General features: G+C 42.5%; 1 protein-coding gene across 14 annotated transcripts in view; it reads right to left on the bottom strand.

The window, feature by feature from the left end:
* The window catches only part of FMNL2 (formin like 2), a 268,077-nt gene that overhangs the window by 98,780 nt on the left and 152,564 nt on the right, over positions 1-16,733 (bottom strand). For all 14 annotated transcript variants that reach the window (XM_043525637.1, XM_043525640.1, XM_043525638.1 and 11 more), the window contains exons 3-4: positions 7,791-7,871; positions 4,186-4,262 (exon numbers count right to left, since the gene is read on the bottom strand). In XM_043525637.1, the coding sequence (XP_043381572.1) occupies positions 4,186-4,262; positions 7,791-7,871 (158 nt within the window). The remainder of the gene's footprint in view (positions 1-4,185; positions 4,263-7,790; positions 7,872-16,733) is intronic.

The following is a 16,733-nucleotide window of genomic DNA, read 5'->3' as shown; positions in this document are numbered from 1 at the left end:
ATTCTGCACATTTTATTTGTCAAAATAACACTATATAATCATACCAGTTTCAATTATTTTGATAATTTTTTTCAAAATACCTGTCAGCTAATATGTCTGTAACAGTACAGACACACACAAAAATTCCCTCAGGAGTAGAAAGTTAAAGAAACCCCTATAACAACCCAGTTCCTGTTTCTCTGCCACTTCCCCCGCACCTCCCCAAGAGTCCAGCCGGTGGGCCAAACACCCACAACCTCCTCCAGAGCCCAGTCACAGGGCCCCCCGAGTCCAGATACCTGCAACCCCCCCAAGCCCAGCTGCGGGGCCTCCTGGCCCAGATACCCACACCCCTCCCCCCCAGAGCCCAGCCACAGGACCCCCCAAATCCAGATACCCACAGCCCCCCCCAACCCAGCCGTGGGTGCCCCCCCTTGCCCAGACACCCACCCACTCCCCCCAGAGCCCAGGGACCCAGAGGGAGAAACAGCCTGATGCTCCGTCCCAGGCTTCACGGAGATTCCTGTGTGCCACCCTCTCCTTTCCTCAGGGCATGCTGGGAACTGCAGCTGCCAGGAACCCGCTAGCTCCCTCCCCGCAGCTGTGTCTTCTATGTGCGAGCTGGGCTCTGCAGGGCCAGCAGCCCCTAGTGGTGGCTAGCAGCACTGCACCCATACCTGTGGGGAAAGGAAATCTGTGCACATTTTCTGAATTGCGCAGTGGGGCAGAATTCCTCCAGGAGTAGTATATGATCTACATTTTGCCACATATATCTTTCATCCAGCTGACTGAAGGAAAATATGCATTTTGGAAATTGCACTGATTTTGTAAGACTGTATTATTTACAAAATATGCCACAATGGTTCCTTCTGGATATCTGTGGTAAGTCATAAATTTGTATTTGAGAATGACACAGCCTGGATGCTTTTGGACTCTAGTGGGAAATTATTTATTCTGGAAAAGGGGAGAAATAAAGCAGAAAACATAGCAAGGGCTCAGGAGATGGAGTGCGCTTAGATGTTTGCCACATACCAAGAGCGTCCAAGTGTTTCAAAATGGTGTTATATATGTATCTAAGATGGAAAACTATTATAAAACACAAAGTTCACACTGTATTGGCATCTATGTATTCATTCAAGTACTAAGACGTTGGACCAGATTCTGTTCTTAGTTACACCCATGTAAATATGTAGCAGCTCTACTGGGGACACTTAATTTTCTGCAATACTTTACTTCTGTTAGCATAAAGAGTTTGCTCTTTCACCTCTCCATGCAACCCATAGTGATTTCATTTTCTCTGCAGCTATTTAGCAACTCCCAATCCCAAAGTCGTCAGCGGATATGGCTGCATTTCCCCCAGATTTATGTTACCTTTTAAAGCAACTCTCAGCCCTTGGGACCCCTCCCAGCACCCATGTTCTATACCTTAAGGAGCTCTTAGCATAGCTATAGTCAGAAACTATTATCTTCCAAAAGAAGTGTCATCATTCAGCCAATGGTGAGGCCATGGCCAGCCAACACTAGCATTAAGAGTCAAACAAGCAAAAGCGGCTTTTATAATTCTTCTCTTCCCCCAGGCTGATCTGAGTTTACCTCAGAAAAATTAAAGCGTCATTCTGTGAAACAGACTTTCCTTAATGATGCCACTTATTCAACTTTGTCCTCTAAGATGAAGTTGTCTTGTAGTGATGATGTGATATATGTGTAATATCCCAAGAGACTTTGGGACACTGTCAATGTTCTGCAGGCCCTGCTTAAGGGATTCCAAACAGCCCTGATGAAAACTGAGAGCACTCCATTAAACTGAGAGAGGTGCCATGCCAAGCCCCCACTGCTATTCATTACAATGGAAAGGACACTTCTCTCAACTCCCATCCCAAATTGCTTACAATTAACCATAAAAAACTACGCAAAAAAACCCAACAAACTATTTTATCCAGGCAGAAAATAAGACTTGCTACACTTCTCCCACCACAGAGGCAGGGCCTCAGACTTCTACCAAAACACCAAAAGGCTGTAGCTCCCAGGAGTGCTGATGTCTGGATTTGATTCTATGAACAACACGTGGAAACAACTCCTTCACATTTTCAAATCTTGTAAGAAGGAACATGTGAAGAATTTCCACACAAAAACATAGGCTATGCATTATGATATTCCTTGTCTCTTACAGTCTGCCAGAGAAGCACATAGGATTATTATATATTAATTTCCAGTAGCACCCATAATATGCTCAAAACTTAATGATCCCAAAAATACCCCTTCCCAAAGAAGCTTAAAATCTTGTACAGGGTTAAGAGAGGCTTTCTTAAAAAAATCATTAGACGGGGGGTGGAGAGGGGAAACTGTCACCTTTAGAAGGATTTTTTGCTAAAGAACCCCTTTATTAGGTAAAGTCAGCCTTGGGTGAGTTACTTACTTTACACTGTGTGGCAAAAGAGCCACACATCGCCACTTTGATGTTATCAAAGAATTGCACACATTTTAGCCACAGTCAGCCATGGACTTTAATGGGATTTGAAAGGCTAACTCTGGTGCAAGTCTCCAAAAATTCAAGAGTGAGCTGATGTGCTGAAAACTTCCACTGAAAATTCCATGGAAAAAAAATTGTCCACAACATTTTATAGCTTGTACTTTAGCTGCTGACAAACTGCTACGATTGCTTACAGATTGCATTGGCTTACTCTGGAAGATTCATCCTGAAACTTTGCAACCCTGCCAACACCGTATTAGAAATGATGGTCTCAACTTCAGTATTTGATGGTCAATTTGACTTCATTTCTGTAATGTTTCAGAAAGTCATTTAACATTTTGTGGAAATCCCGGACATGCACTGTCCTACTGTATTTCATCACAGCTGGTTGCCAACTGCAGTTTTGGCTCTTAAGGAGTGGAATCTTGATTTTAATCCTCGATAATCTGAGACTGTTGCTTGCTCCCATATTTAGTCTCTGGGATTTAGCAGCACACCACAACATACCATGGAACAGACATACAGCTCTCATGTAGCTAAGCCAACAACTATTCCAGGCCCATGTAAGGAAAGAGGCCCATTGGAAAGACATCACAAAGACTGTGCTCACAATGTTTACTGAGACTACTGCCATCACCCCGGGACAGAGGTTCCTCAGACAGATTAGTACCAGCTCTTTGTCACATCAGCCTAAGTAAGCAAATGCCTCAAATTTATTTTTAAAATATTGAGTCATTTCCCACTGTCCAGGTCTTAGCTGGCAGTCCAAGGACTCCCTGATAGTGCTGTAGGTGCAGAAATGCTCCTGTCCGTGCAGACAGTTCAATGTCTTTTACCCTGTCTGCCTGATCCAGAGTCAAAATCAGTTACTTTCTATGACCTCCGTGCCAAAGAAGCTGGCAGACAGAGTTTTCTGTTGAAGGAAACCCAGTGTGATTAAGAAAACAGCTGTTCTTTTGCATCAGTCAAACTGATAACAACTACTCCTTTCCTTGTTTCATCAAGATATAATCGCCAAGTGCAGAAATCTTGCCTCAGGAACCTATTTTAGGTGCACACATACTGGAACCATTTAACAAAGCTTTAAAGAAATCTTATTTTGGTCTGACATGCTAATGCTGAATAACTCTTCAGTTTCTGAGACTGGTTCTGAGTACAGGTTGGCAAAGTTGATATAAATAAGCATTTGAAATGGAATGTGGAATAAAAAAAGCTAATTCTCCAAAATTCATTTTCCTATTAATATTTGAAGAAAGTTTTGTGCTTGTGAAAGTATTAGCTAGCAGTAAGGCATCATGCAAACGTGGCATGCAGAAGTTTCCAGAACAACATCTCATTGCTCCTCTGCAAAACTGTTACTATTCCAGACCTGAGGTTTCCTGAGCAGAAGCTATAAATCGGGGGGTGGGGGGAGGGAGGGATGATAGAGAGTGGTTGACTAAACTGCAGACCCTATCAGTCTCATTTCTCTTCTGATTTACCCCAGGGCCTGATACAGCTCTAAAAGAAGTCAATGGCAGTCTTCCCATTGACTTCAAAGGCAATTGGATTGGGCCTACAATGAGCAGATTAAAAGTGAGCCTTCAGGGATGACCAGCTAACACGTTAATGTACTGCACAGCCCAAATCCCAGCCTTCTAATCTTTAGTGACCAATACATTAGGCCACCTCATTCTTTAAAGAGCATGGAGATATTTGCCCAAAGCTAGCAGTCAGTGGATATTAATAACTCTTACCCAATATGATTTGTTCTTAAAGAAATTTCCAGTTCTCGTAGTACTTGCGTAGATTCTTGGACTCGTCTTCTGAATTTCTATAATTCAGTTGGGGGAAAAAATACTTGAGAAACATATTTGGACTCACATGATGCTATTCAAAAATGCCATAATCCCATAGGAGACAGAATATGTTAAATATTAAAATATATTGAGAACATTTCCAAATCCTGAGAAATGAAAGACTGTTAATCAGACTAGCAACTAAAAGACACTCAGAAATATAACTCCTGCTTCCAAATACAATTTTGAATTTCCTCATTTGAAAGTGTGGAAGTGAAAAGGAGAATTAAAATTCTGTAAAGGAATATACATTTCTTTACAATACAATTTCTATTTTAGTACCCAAAATTTCAGACAGTTCCAGGATAGGGACATGATTTTCAGCAATGGCCAATAATTTTGCACCTGCAATCTTGACTCCACAACACAAGAGTTGTTGGCATTTACATCTAACTACCTGATTTGTAGGTGCAAACAAATAACCAGATATCTCACCAGATACAATCTGTGTGCTGTGATTATTTGTACGTGCAAAATTAGAGGCTGGAATGAGGCCCAGATCAAACGCAAATATCAGTAAACTACTGAGTTACAATACAGTACAGAACTCTCTAATAATCTTGCTTTATTTTGAATATCTCCCATCAGTGCAGTTCCACCAGTGGCAGCAAGAGTGGGAATGCGTGAACCCAGGAAATTCAGAGTTGAAGCCGACTCTATCCTTATCTTGAACAGCCCAGCAATGTGAATGAAGAGCAGTTTGAATTGTATAACACTGGTCTGTGTTACACTGAATGTGGTTTTTGGCCTTTAATCTCTTTGGGGATTTTTCTTGTGAGAGAGGAAATGTTCCTGTACATTTCTTACTATATCACCGAATGCTGATTGCTGATCACACTGAGGCCATGTCTACACTACAGGCACTGCCGTGGCACAGCAATGGTGCCATAGCTATGCTGCCAAAGCACCGTAGTGTAGATTCTTCTTACAGAAATGGAAGGGGGTTTTCTGTCACTGCAGGGACTCCAATTCCCTCAAGATCGCTGTGTTGTGATGTAAAAACACATCTCTTTTCTTTTTGCAATGAAGACACAGCCTGAGTCTAGTGTTGCAGTGGTGATGGGAAAGCTGGGAAGGTGGAGAGACAGAGGTGGGAAGAATGTCCCACAACTGCCTGTTGCATGGTCATTATCCTCCAACAGGGTTGCTGTTTGCAACCTGGAGCAGAGACAATTAAGTGTTCTGTAATTTATAAGATTATAAGAAGCCACCAGACTGTGATTTGCTTAGCAATATATAATTTAAACATGGCTAACCTAAGTGCTTGAAAATGCAGCTCACAAGGAAAAATAGCTATTTTTCCAGGAGACTTTGAGTACTCAAATGAATATTATACAACAGTGTTTGGAACTACCTCCTCCTGACCATACAAACATTTAGGATACAAAATGCTGACACAACCTTAATTACAGCAATAATTATGGTAATGTGAATACTCCCCCAAGCATCAGCCCAGGGAGCCCATTTGTAAATCTTTCCCCTTTGCAATCTGAGCTGACTAGTTATATAAAACAAAACAAAAGAGAGAAACTTGATTAAGTTATTTTTAGGTTACACTGATTTTGTCATAATGGGGGAGTCTGACAATAGCACTAGGACAAAAAGGGTTTCAACGTGCCCAGGGACTGACCACAGAGCAAACCAAACACTACATGAATCTGAAAAATGCTCCAGGAAAAAACAAAGCCCCTGTTTACCGTTTGGTTTATTTTTTTTTTTTTTCTCTTCTTACTATAATCAGCTGCGGACAAATTTAAAGTTAAGAATGGCATTTCCTTCTTGTCACTTCCCACAACGAGAGGCATTGTGTCAGAAGATACTTTTATTGCAGCCTTGAAGACATGAGCTAATGAAGGCCAACAGGAAAGAAAATGATACCTAGTGTATGCCCCATTGTATTTCTTCAATAACATAGGCCCACCTCAACTCCAGTGTGTGGTTGGTCCTGGGCTTGGAGCAATGTGGCAGGATATGTATTTTACCACAAGACACCAGTTAAGCTAATTGTATGGCAACACAAAGCAGTGATTGTTTAAGCTGGAAGACGGAGAACCAGTCATTGATAGGAGCTATGCTTTGGTTACTTTTTTTTTTTTTAAAGAAAAAAGCTGTTAAAAACATCAACACAATATGAGCAAACAGCTGAGGTAAATAAATACCAGTGATTTGAAATGTATTTGAAAGCAAATTGGGATGAGGCCCCTTGTGAATGTACTATCATGTTCAAAACCCCAGAGACTAAACTCCTCTTTTTATCCACAGGATAGCCAGGACAACAGCTATGCAAACTTCCCCAACTGAGCTGCCAGTGTGCCTCCATCTTGACCCCAGAAAAACCACGACAGGACTACGTAACAGTGTTCGTCTAAAACACTGCTCCTGTTAGCAGGTTTTGATCCTGCTGGGAAAGGATTACAGGAGCTCTGCTGACATACTGAGGCAGGTGGTTCATTACCGTTTCTGACGTAAAGGAGGTGGAAACAGTTCTCTAAAAAAAGAGGATCAAGGGCTCATCGTTGGTGGGCTGTTTTAGGCAAACACTGGTAGTCCATCTCAAACACAGGGCTGGTCTACACTTAAAACTTCACATCCCTGAGAGATGTAGTTAAGTCAACCTATGCCCAGGTGTAGATAGCACTAGATTGATGGAAGAATTCTTCTGACAACCTAGCTATTCGAGGAGGTGGATTAAGTAAAATGATGGAAAAACCCCTTCTGTCACTGTAGCAAGTGTCCACACTACAGCAGCATAACTGTAGCACGGCAGCTATGCCGCTGTAGCGTTAATAGTGTAGAAATATCCATCTAGGTCTCAAGTTCATTTCAGGTCTGCTGTTCACCCTCCATTCCCATTCACCCCTTGACCTCTTTGATGAGATTGCCAAGAAAGAGTCAACTAGTGCCAAAGGTGGTAGTTTTTGTTATGAGGACGAACAGCTACTAGGAACCGCACTGAGAACACAACAAGCCATTAAATCCATCTTTCCTTATGCCAGATGTTTCTTTTATTTGTACCATCTATTTAACTCTTTGCCTACTGAACTGTGAAAACAGCAATGCTCTAACATTTCTCTTTGATTCCATCTGTTTTGTTAGGACTGGAATCTGGGAGACTTTTGTAAGCTTGGTCTACACCTAAACCTTAAGCCGACATAGCTACTTCACTCAGGGCCATGAAAAATATCATGCCCTTTGCAACAAAGTTAGGTCGACCTAACCCACACTGTAGACATAGCTAGGTCAATTTTTCTGTCAACCTAACTACCACCTCTTAGTGAAGTGGATTACCTACATCAATGGAAAAAAACCCTTCCATCGATGTAGGAAGCGTCTGCACTACAGCGGCACAGCTGCAATGGCATAGCTCTGCCGCTGTAGTCGAGATATGGACTTCAAGATTTTTACAGGGCCTTTCACACACAGGGAGGAACTCCAAATCAAAGATGATTCTGCCTATTAGTGCGGAAGTGAGAGCATACTAAAGGACACAGAATACTTCTTACCTTCCTGGTTACTGCTGGATCGAGATAGCCCTTTAATTTCTGGATATATGTATGTGGAGGATTCTTCACTTGAAATCTTTCCTGCAGAGAGCACATAATCATCAGACATTCAAGCAGTGACTCACTGTATATTCTAACTATATATTATAAATTTCAGCTGCATACATCTGAAACTGTAAGATAAACCCCAGTTGTCTGAAAGCTCTGGAAGAATTAAATATAAGAGAGATGGTTGTATAGGTTTGTTTAAAAGATGTCACCACAAAGGCTGGCACACATTTTACAATTTGGAATAACATTAAAAACATAATGGACAGGCCAAGATGGTTTCCTTTATGGAAGAACCCACATTTTTACAGTTATTCATATTTCAAGAATCGGGAAATGGGGGTTGTTAACTTTATAGGTGATTTTTCAAAATTATAAATTAGTTTGCAAGCTCTTCTGGGCAGGGATCACGTCTTTGTGTGTGTTTACACAAGGCCTATCAAAAGGGGGGGAGCGCTAACTGTAACAGTGACACTTCTCATATCACAATCTGCTCAGACGTCCTAAACTGACTGAAACTTATACCATACAAAATACGACTCATAGGCAAATATTCTCCTGTCATAGGGTATATATATCATTACAAAACTAAAGGGGGAAGAGACTGAAGTGGCGAGTAGCCTGAAAAAAAATTAGAGATAGCATTTGCCTTTCTAATATTGACTCCTTTTAAAAAGGCTTTTGAGGTGATGTCCAGCTGGAGTTAACAGCCCTCATTATATACAGCCAAGAGTATTCTGAATACTCACTACTCACATACTTTCAGTCTGATGCTGGCATCCTTGCACAGGATCACTGGTGTTTACACTAACTGTAAAGTACATGTAAGGGTGACAAGCACAAATCAAAGAACTACCAGGGTACAGCACTGGTCGGTTCCGCTACATGGGATTTTTTATACTTCTTACATTCTCCCTACCCCTACCCTGGACCTCTCTTCCATTTTCTGCACTGTCTTGGACATTTGGAAGAACCTTTCTATCTGCGCCCATGAGAAATTTTACTTTAATTCCTTAGGATGACAATGCTCTTATTCTCCTTGAGAAATCAGCTTTTCCAGTATATATTTAATTTACACATGCTTACACATAACACTGAAGTGTTTGTTTATCCTACATCAATATACGTTAAATCCACAATGTCCACATGCTACTTTCTATGTCAACACAAATCCTGCACACTAATATGTTTACCACACACAGGAACTGACTTTTTCTACCACTATCTGCCAACATTGTTTGAATGTTGAATATATTGATAACTGAGGAGAATTCTGCTTGAAGAGAGTTGAAAGCTCTGTTGTTTTCCTTAAAACAATGATAAACAATCACATCAGACTTTCCATTTCTATTTATTCCCTTCTGGTCTATACTCCAATCCACCTGCCTGTCCTCTTGATATCAATTCCTAGAAGATTATCTAGGCTTTTACATAGGTAGAACATTTCCATCCCCATTATCAGGTCAGCTCCGTGAATTTCTATTCTATATTGATATTATTCCACTTAAAAGATCAGCTAGGATTACAGCTGTCATAGGTTTGGTAGCTAAAGCCCACCTAAGTGCTGAAAGAACTGTGCAGGGCTAGGAACAGCTATGCAATAATTACATGCCCTCTCTAACACCTGACTCAGCTGCTGTCCCACCAGGACTAAGAGATGGAGAGTCAACAGATATGACTCTCTATTGAAAATTCCATTTCTCCCATTACAATTATATAAACTCTCATTAAGGGCCTGATTGAACCTCCCAGCACAGGACCACAGAGAGGGACGCTACAGAATATTTTATGGCTCAGGAAGGCACAATGCCTTCCAGTTGTTCACTGAAGTGCAGGTGGAGCACGCTCCCTGAATCATCTCTTGGGAGCGTAGCCATCTGGTTAAATGTGCCCTACAGTGTGTAAGAGGACCCAGGCTTTCCTCTGCATCTACGTAACTCGTGAGCCAGAGTGACTTGTGCCCCAGGGTGTTCTAGCAGGGAGCAGTGTCTTAACCAGGAATTGCAACAGCACCGGGCCTCTCATCAGGGGGCTACAAAGGGTATGTCTACACTGCAATTAAAAACCCACAGCTAGCCTATGCCAGCTGACTCGGGCTCATGGGTTTCGGGCTAAGGAGCTGTTTAACTTAGGGTGACCAGATAGCAAGTGTGAAAAATCGGGATGGGGTGGGGGGTAATAGGCGCCTATATAAGAAAAAGACCCAAATATCGGGACTGTCCCTATAAAATCGGGACATCTGGTCACCCTAGTTTAACTGTAGTATAGACATTCAAGGCTTAGGCAGAAGCCCAAGCTCTGGGACCTGCAATGATGGAGGGTCCCAGAATTCAGGCTCCAGCCCAAACCCCAATGTCTGCATAGCAATTTTTAGCTGCGTAGCCTAAGTCCTGCGAGTCTGAGTAAGCTAACCCAGACCAGCCACAGACGTACCACAGGGCTTTCATCCCCATGCAGATGTACCCAAAGATGGTTCTTTGAGCCCTTCCAGGCTAGAGCACTTGTGCAAGAGAGAGGCACAACAGGGGAACTCCAACAGTGGATCAGACCAGTGGTCCTTCTGGTCCAGTTGTATGTCACTGGCTAGCCAGGTCCAAATGCTAGGTGCAAAAAGGAAGGTATAAAAAATCCTGTAGTGAACATTTGTTCCCTTCCTGTCCTCTGCAGCTGATTCTAATGAGAGAGTACATATTTTTGTTAGCAGAAGTTGTAAGCCACTTCATTTTTAAGCTCCTGCAGAAGTTTTGAGTACATACCACTCACTCCTAGTACCTTGTTGCTCTTTAATATATCAGGTCTCATCAGCACTTTCTCTTTTAACATCTCAATCGCAGACAGTCCTCATCTTTATTACTCAAAAAGAGTAGGAGCTCAAAACCTAGTCTACATTAGAAAAGGTTTGCCTGTGTACCTATTGCTATCAAACCTATTAGTGTAGCTGCAATAGTAGCAAAAAGTGTTTTTGCTGGTATAGCGTTTGCCAGTTTTCTGAGTACAATGGGCTATATGGCAAAGGACTTTTATGCTAGTATAACTGCATCTACAAAGAGCTTTTGTTGGTATAGAAATGTCATGAACAAAATCACACACCTACCCAACATTACTATACTGGCACTAGGCCTGGCCTAATTTTCTGCTGGTGTAACTCCATTAATTTCAATTCCATTGACCTCAATGGGGTTATGTCAGCAGAGAATTTAGCCAGAGGTCTGAAAGAAAGTCTCTCCTGAAGATATTGAACTGAATTAGAGCCAAACCCCTATTACTTAAAGGCTGAATTATAATCTTTTCTTGAATCAACTCCTGTGTATTACACATGACTAAGATGAAAACAGCCTCTATTCATGTGTGATCTAGAAAGAGTGGTCCAAGAAGCAATCCGAACCTTGTCCCACTGTGACACTGACCATTTTGTTTGTGGGTAGATGAAGTCACTCATTATCACTGGTTTATTAGACTTAATTGCCTCTTTGATCTTCCTTAACATTATTGTTTTCCTGCTCTGGAAGCTAGTTGTCAAATACTGCTTTATAGTTTCGTTTTTATGCACTGGGTTTTGTAACAGTATAAATTTACTATATGGGCTTTCCCACACAGATCGTTTTTTTTTTCTGTTAGATTCTGCAGAATCTATTAAGTGTTGTGCATATTTTAATCTATCTTTACTGTATAGGTACTATACACAGGTATCACAGTATTGATTTATCATTCCACCATGCTTCAGAAATGTCTATTATGTCATTCCTCTATTCCTAGTATGTAGAATGTTTCCCTCTAGGTCACCAACTAATGTTTTGGAGGTTCTCATGTTGGCTTATAAACTTTCATTATAGTTGGGCCATATGCCTGTTTTCATTTATTTAACTTCTTAATCTAACACCCTTTCACTTGTACGGAATTTACTTCTGTGATCTCAACCTATCCATCCTCCAGTTCAGCTCTAATACAGAGTAATATCTATGTATGGCAAACATTCCCAGCAGACGGCTGTCCAACTTGAGGGCTCCTTATCACCTGTCAGCTTTCTCCCAGCTCTTTGTTTAAATACTTCCTCCAAAGGAAGGATATTCCTTAAAATATTTTAATATCTGAGCTAGAAACTTGCTTTTGCTTCAGTTAAACTACAGTTCATCTCTTCTGTACAGACTGTCTCTTCTCCCAAAAGTTCCCCAGGCCAGTACATTGAAACAGTCTGGTCCTAAGCCTCTGTCCTCATTTTCAAGGACAGTTTTGGGTTATAACTGCATTTAGTCTAGTGGGTTTTTACTGTTTTATATGTTATGGGCTGGACAGTGACTTCCCCTGTATGGTACACAAGGAGGAACCAGGGCTCTCCTTAGTGGGCACCTGTGCAAGGGGCTGTCAAATTCTTTGATCCTTGTGCTCTGGCACACAAAGAAGGCCTAAGGTTGTCTAGCTGGGTTGATAAGGCAACGATACAAGAAGGCTGCTCAGAGCAGGAGAAGCTGCAGAAGGGAAGGCTCTTGTACCCACGGGGAAAGATTGTGCGAAGGAGCAGAAAGGAGGCCAGTATTAAGTGAGCAGAAGGAGCTGAGAGAGACAAGACAGGCATGGAGGAATTTGAAAGAAAATAACAATTTTCATTTGATTCCAGTATGATTATTTAGTATTATTTCTCATAGACTTTAAGGTTAGAAGGGACCATCACGATCACCTATTCTGACCTCCCTTCACACTGGCCACAGAACCTCACCCACCCACTCCTGTAATAGGCCCATAACCTCTGACTGAGTTACTGAAGTCCTCACATTTTTATTTAAAGACTTCAAGTTACAGAGATTCTATCATTTACTCCAGTTCAAACCAGCAAGCAATCCATGCCTCACACTGCAGAGAAAGGCGAAAAACCCCCAGGGACTCTGCCAATCTGACTTGGGGGAAAATTCTTTCCCAGCTCCAAGTCAGTTAGACCGTGTTAGCATGCTGGTGAGACCCACCAGGCAGACACCTGGAAAAGAATTGTCTGTAGTAGCAACTCAGAGCCTTTTCCATCTAGTGATTCATCTCCAGCCACTGGAGATATCTGCTAATAGCATTCCAGGTGGGCCATATGCCATTGTACGCAACCTCATCATATCATCCCCTCTGTAATTTTATCAAGTTCAGTCTCAAAACCAATTAGGTTTTTTGTCCCCACTACTTCCCTTGGAAGGCTGTTCCAGAACTTCACTCCTCTAAGGGTCCGTCTACACTACCCGCCGGATCAGCAGGTAGTGATCGATCTATCGGGGATCGATTTTATCGCGTCTAGTGTAGACGCGATAAATCGATCCCCGATCGCTCTGCTGTCGACTCCTGTATTCCACCATGGCGAGAGGCAAAAGTGGAGTCAACGGGGGAGTGGCGGCAGTTGACCCTGCGCCGTGAGGACGTGAGGTAAGTCGACCTAAGATACGTCGACTTCAGCTACGCTATTCTTGTAGCTGAAGTTGCATATCTTAGGTCAAACCCCGCCCCCGTGTAGACCAAGCCTGATGGTTAAAAACCTCCATCTAATTTCAGACCTAAACTTGTTAATGGACAGTTTATATTCATTCGTTCTTGTATCAACACTACCCCTTAACTTAAATAGCTCCTCTCCCTTCCTAGTGCTTGTCCCGCTGATGTATTTACAGAGAGAGCAACCATATCTCCCCTCAGCCTTTGTTTTGTTACACTAAGCAAGCCAAGCTACTTAAGTCTCTTCTTGTCAAGGAAGTTCTCCATTTCTCTGATCATCCTAGTTGCCCTTCTCGGCACCTGTTCCAGTCTGAATTCATCTTTCTTAAACATGGGAGACCAGAATTGCACACAGTATTTCAGATGAGGTCTTACCATTGCCTTTTATAATGGCACTAGCACTCCCCTGTCTCTACTGGAAATCCCTCACCTGATGCATCCTAGCATTACATTAGCCTTTTTCACAGCCACATCACATTGGCAGCTCACAGTCATCCTATGATCGACCAATGCACCCAGGTCTTTCTCCTTCTCTGTCACTTCCATCTGAACAGATAAGCTAGAATTCAATTAGTAAATTCCATGTCTGTGCTTTTGACTAATTTTGATTGATCTGATTTTGCCTAAGTATTTCCCCACTTCACTGACATGCTAATATAGTCTAATGGTGAAAAATTCTCATCTCAGTGTGAGATATACAGTATTTCCGATGGAAAAGCTGCAATGGGAGGGGAATGCAAAGCTCTACAGCATTTTCCCAACACATAGGATAATTTGGTTAATCTTGTAGGGAACCACTGGATGAATCATAAATCTGGCAGCCAGAATCCATGACATGCAATATCTAATTACACACTGATATAACAAAAATATTGTTTGTTATGCCTGTTCCATATTGAGACAGACATCTATTCTATAAAACTGCTGGGAAATTTACATTCTTCCGTGGGGAATATGCTGTATTCAGACCTGTTAAGAGCAGTACTGAACATTCTGATACTTGAATCTTGGAGGAATTTTAAACTTCTTTCCCTTAGTTTGAGAGAGAGCTCACATAATAACTTCTGTAACTGAAATGTGAAACCCCCATTTATTAGGTCAAGATGAAATCCTGACTACATGATCTGTAAGTTGTTTCATAATGAGTGGTAGATTCCTGCTCAGTATTCAGAAGGCACTGTCATATACACTGAAAGTCACTGCAGTTATTATCTTGCTGCCTGCTGCAAAAATATAATTAATCATCATCATCATAAGTAGGAATGGTCTTAAAATCCTACCCTTTGCTCCACGAACCTCTGGCTGAAATTCCTTCCAAATGCAATACTTCTTCCTTCTTTTGCAATGTTTTTAATCTTTTAAATATTTTCGTGCAAGTTTAGTGCTGATGTAAGGGCTGACTGAGAACCCTGCAGATTGACATCCCCTATTTACCGACAAAAAGCACAGGCAGCACAAGCTTCCTGGCCTGTGCAACCGTTCAATGCAAGCTTCCCCATGTAAACCTCCAGCACTCACTGGAGGGGCCATCTCTGAAAGTAATTTGGTCTTCCAGGTCAGTGAGAGCCTGATCTTGCAAAGCGGGGAGTGCTCCAGGAAGCTGTTGAGCACCCATAATATTTGCTGGCGTCAAGGAGAAGTGGTGGGCTCTTAGGTCCTCTGCGCTGAGAGGAGGCAAAATTAGAGACAGTTTTAGCTGATAAATATTGTAATGTGGTCAGTTATCCTCTGGGACCTGAACTAAATCCACCAAACTCATTCTGTACAGGCTACTCCTTCTTTTACAGAATGATTCTCATCAAAATCGCCCATGTAACAGGCCTGATTCACCAATGCCCTGCACCTCATGTAGGGCATTTACACCAATGCAAAGTAGGTGCAAAGCACATACTAGTCTGATTTGGAAGCACGCTACATGCACTTTGGATTCACTTTGCACTGTTGTAAATGTCAGCACAAGGTGCAGGACAACCTTTTCATTACATAATCAAAGTATTCTTGTCAAATGATAAAGACACTCTCTTAATTTTATATATCCATTGGGTTAATTGGCAGTAATTTACAATTATTCAAGCCCCTATATATTTTCATGCCATTTGTGTTTTGACTCCCTTACACAGACAAGATGTTACAATACATAGTGATGGATAAATCTCAGATACCTTAGAGCACTGGTTTGCGTTAGTATCCAAAGCTAGGTTTGTCTATTTAACCCTCTGAACACATGTAACTCATCTCTCCTTCTCACTGCGTCCATGTGATCCTCCTGCTTCTGACCTTATTCCCAATTCTATTACCCAAACCTTGGCCCACAAACACCTGCTTCTGTTCCAGCCCTGTCACTTGCATCATTTTCACTGCTATTGCTTCCTCCTGATCACCAATTATAGATGAGAACCTAGCAGGTCTTGGGTCTCTGTGCTTGGCCCCAGTCACCTTGCTGCTAGCTTCCTGAGGGCAGAGTGTGCTGAACACTGCTTCTAAAAACCCACTGGCAGCAGGAAATTTCAAAGGCTGTAGGTATACAGTGCACTCTGGGGCACAAAAATGAAAATGCCTTAAAATGTTTCTAACTGCAAGTTAGTGACAGGAGAGGAATCAGGGACTAGATCAGGATGAAAATGCAGAGTAGACAGGGAGTTAGGACTCAATGGAAGGGATCTGAAGTTTGGGGCTGAATTTTGGGGGCATTCCTGTTTTGTCTGAATGGGACTGCCCATTCTAAAGCTAACGCAACAGGATGGTACTGAAAGGTGCAATGGAAGGCATGTTTCCTTCATAACAAAGGGCTTGGCTACACTTGCGAGTTACAGTACAATAAAGCAGCCCCGGGCGCCCTAGCTCACTCCCCATCCACACTGGCAAGGCACGCAGAGCACTCTGACTCCACGGCTACAGCACTGCTAGTACTCCACCTCAGCGAGAAGATTAATGCTTGTTGCGTAGTGGCTGAAACGCCGGGGTGTCAGTGTGAACAAGGTGTTGCATTACTGCGCCCTGATCAGCCTCCAGAATGGTCCCATAATCCCCTTAAGTCAAGCGGCCACTCTTCTCATTGTTTTGAACTCACTGCGGAATGCGGACATGCCCTTCGAAAGCTCCGTTTCTGACAGCCAGCTCCGAGACAAAGTGAGCCGTTACTGTGGAATGCTGTGTGTGAGAGAGAGAGGCGGGGAGCAGGGGGAGGTCTGCTGCTGTCTGAACTTACAAGACAGCAGGCTGACATGCTCTCAGCCCCCCCAAAACCCACTCTCTCTCCCCCCACATACACACAACACACTCCCTGTCACACTCCACCCTACCTCACCCCATTTGAAAAGCACATTACAGTCAATTTCATGCTGGGATAGCTACCCATAATGCACGGCTCCCAATGCCGCTGCAAGTGCCACAAATGTGGCCACGCTTGAAGCTGTCAGTGTGGACAGATTGCAG

Source organism: Chelonia mydas, chromosome 11, assembly GCF_015237465.2.
Source record: "Chelonia mydas isolate rCheMyd1 chromosome 11, rCheMyd1.pri.v2, whole genome shotgun sequence".
Taxonomy (NCBI): Eukaryota; Metazoa; Chordata; order Testudines; family Cheloniidae; genus Chelonia; species Chelonia mydas.
The sequence above is the reverse complement of the archived record's forward strand: the minus strand, read 5'-3'. Positions and strand labels throughout refer to the sequence as shown.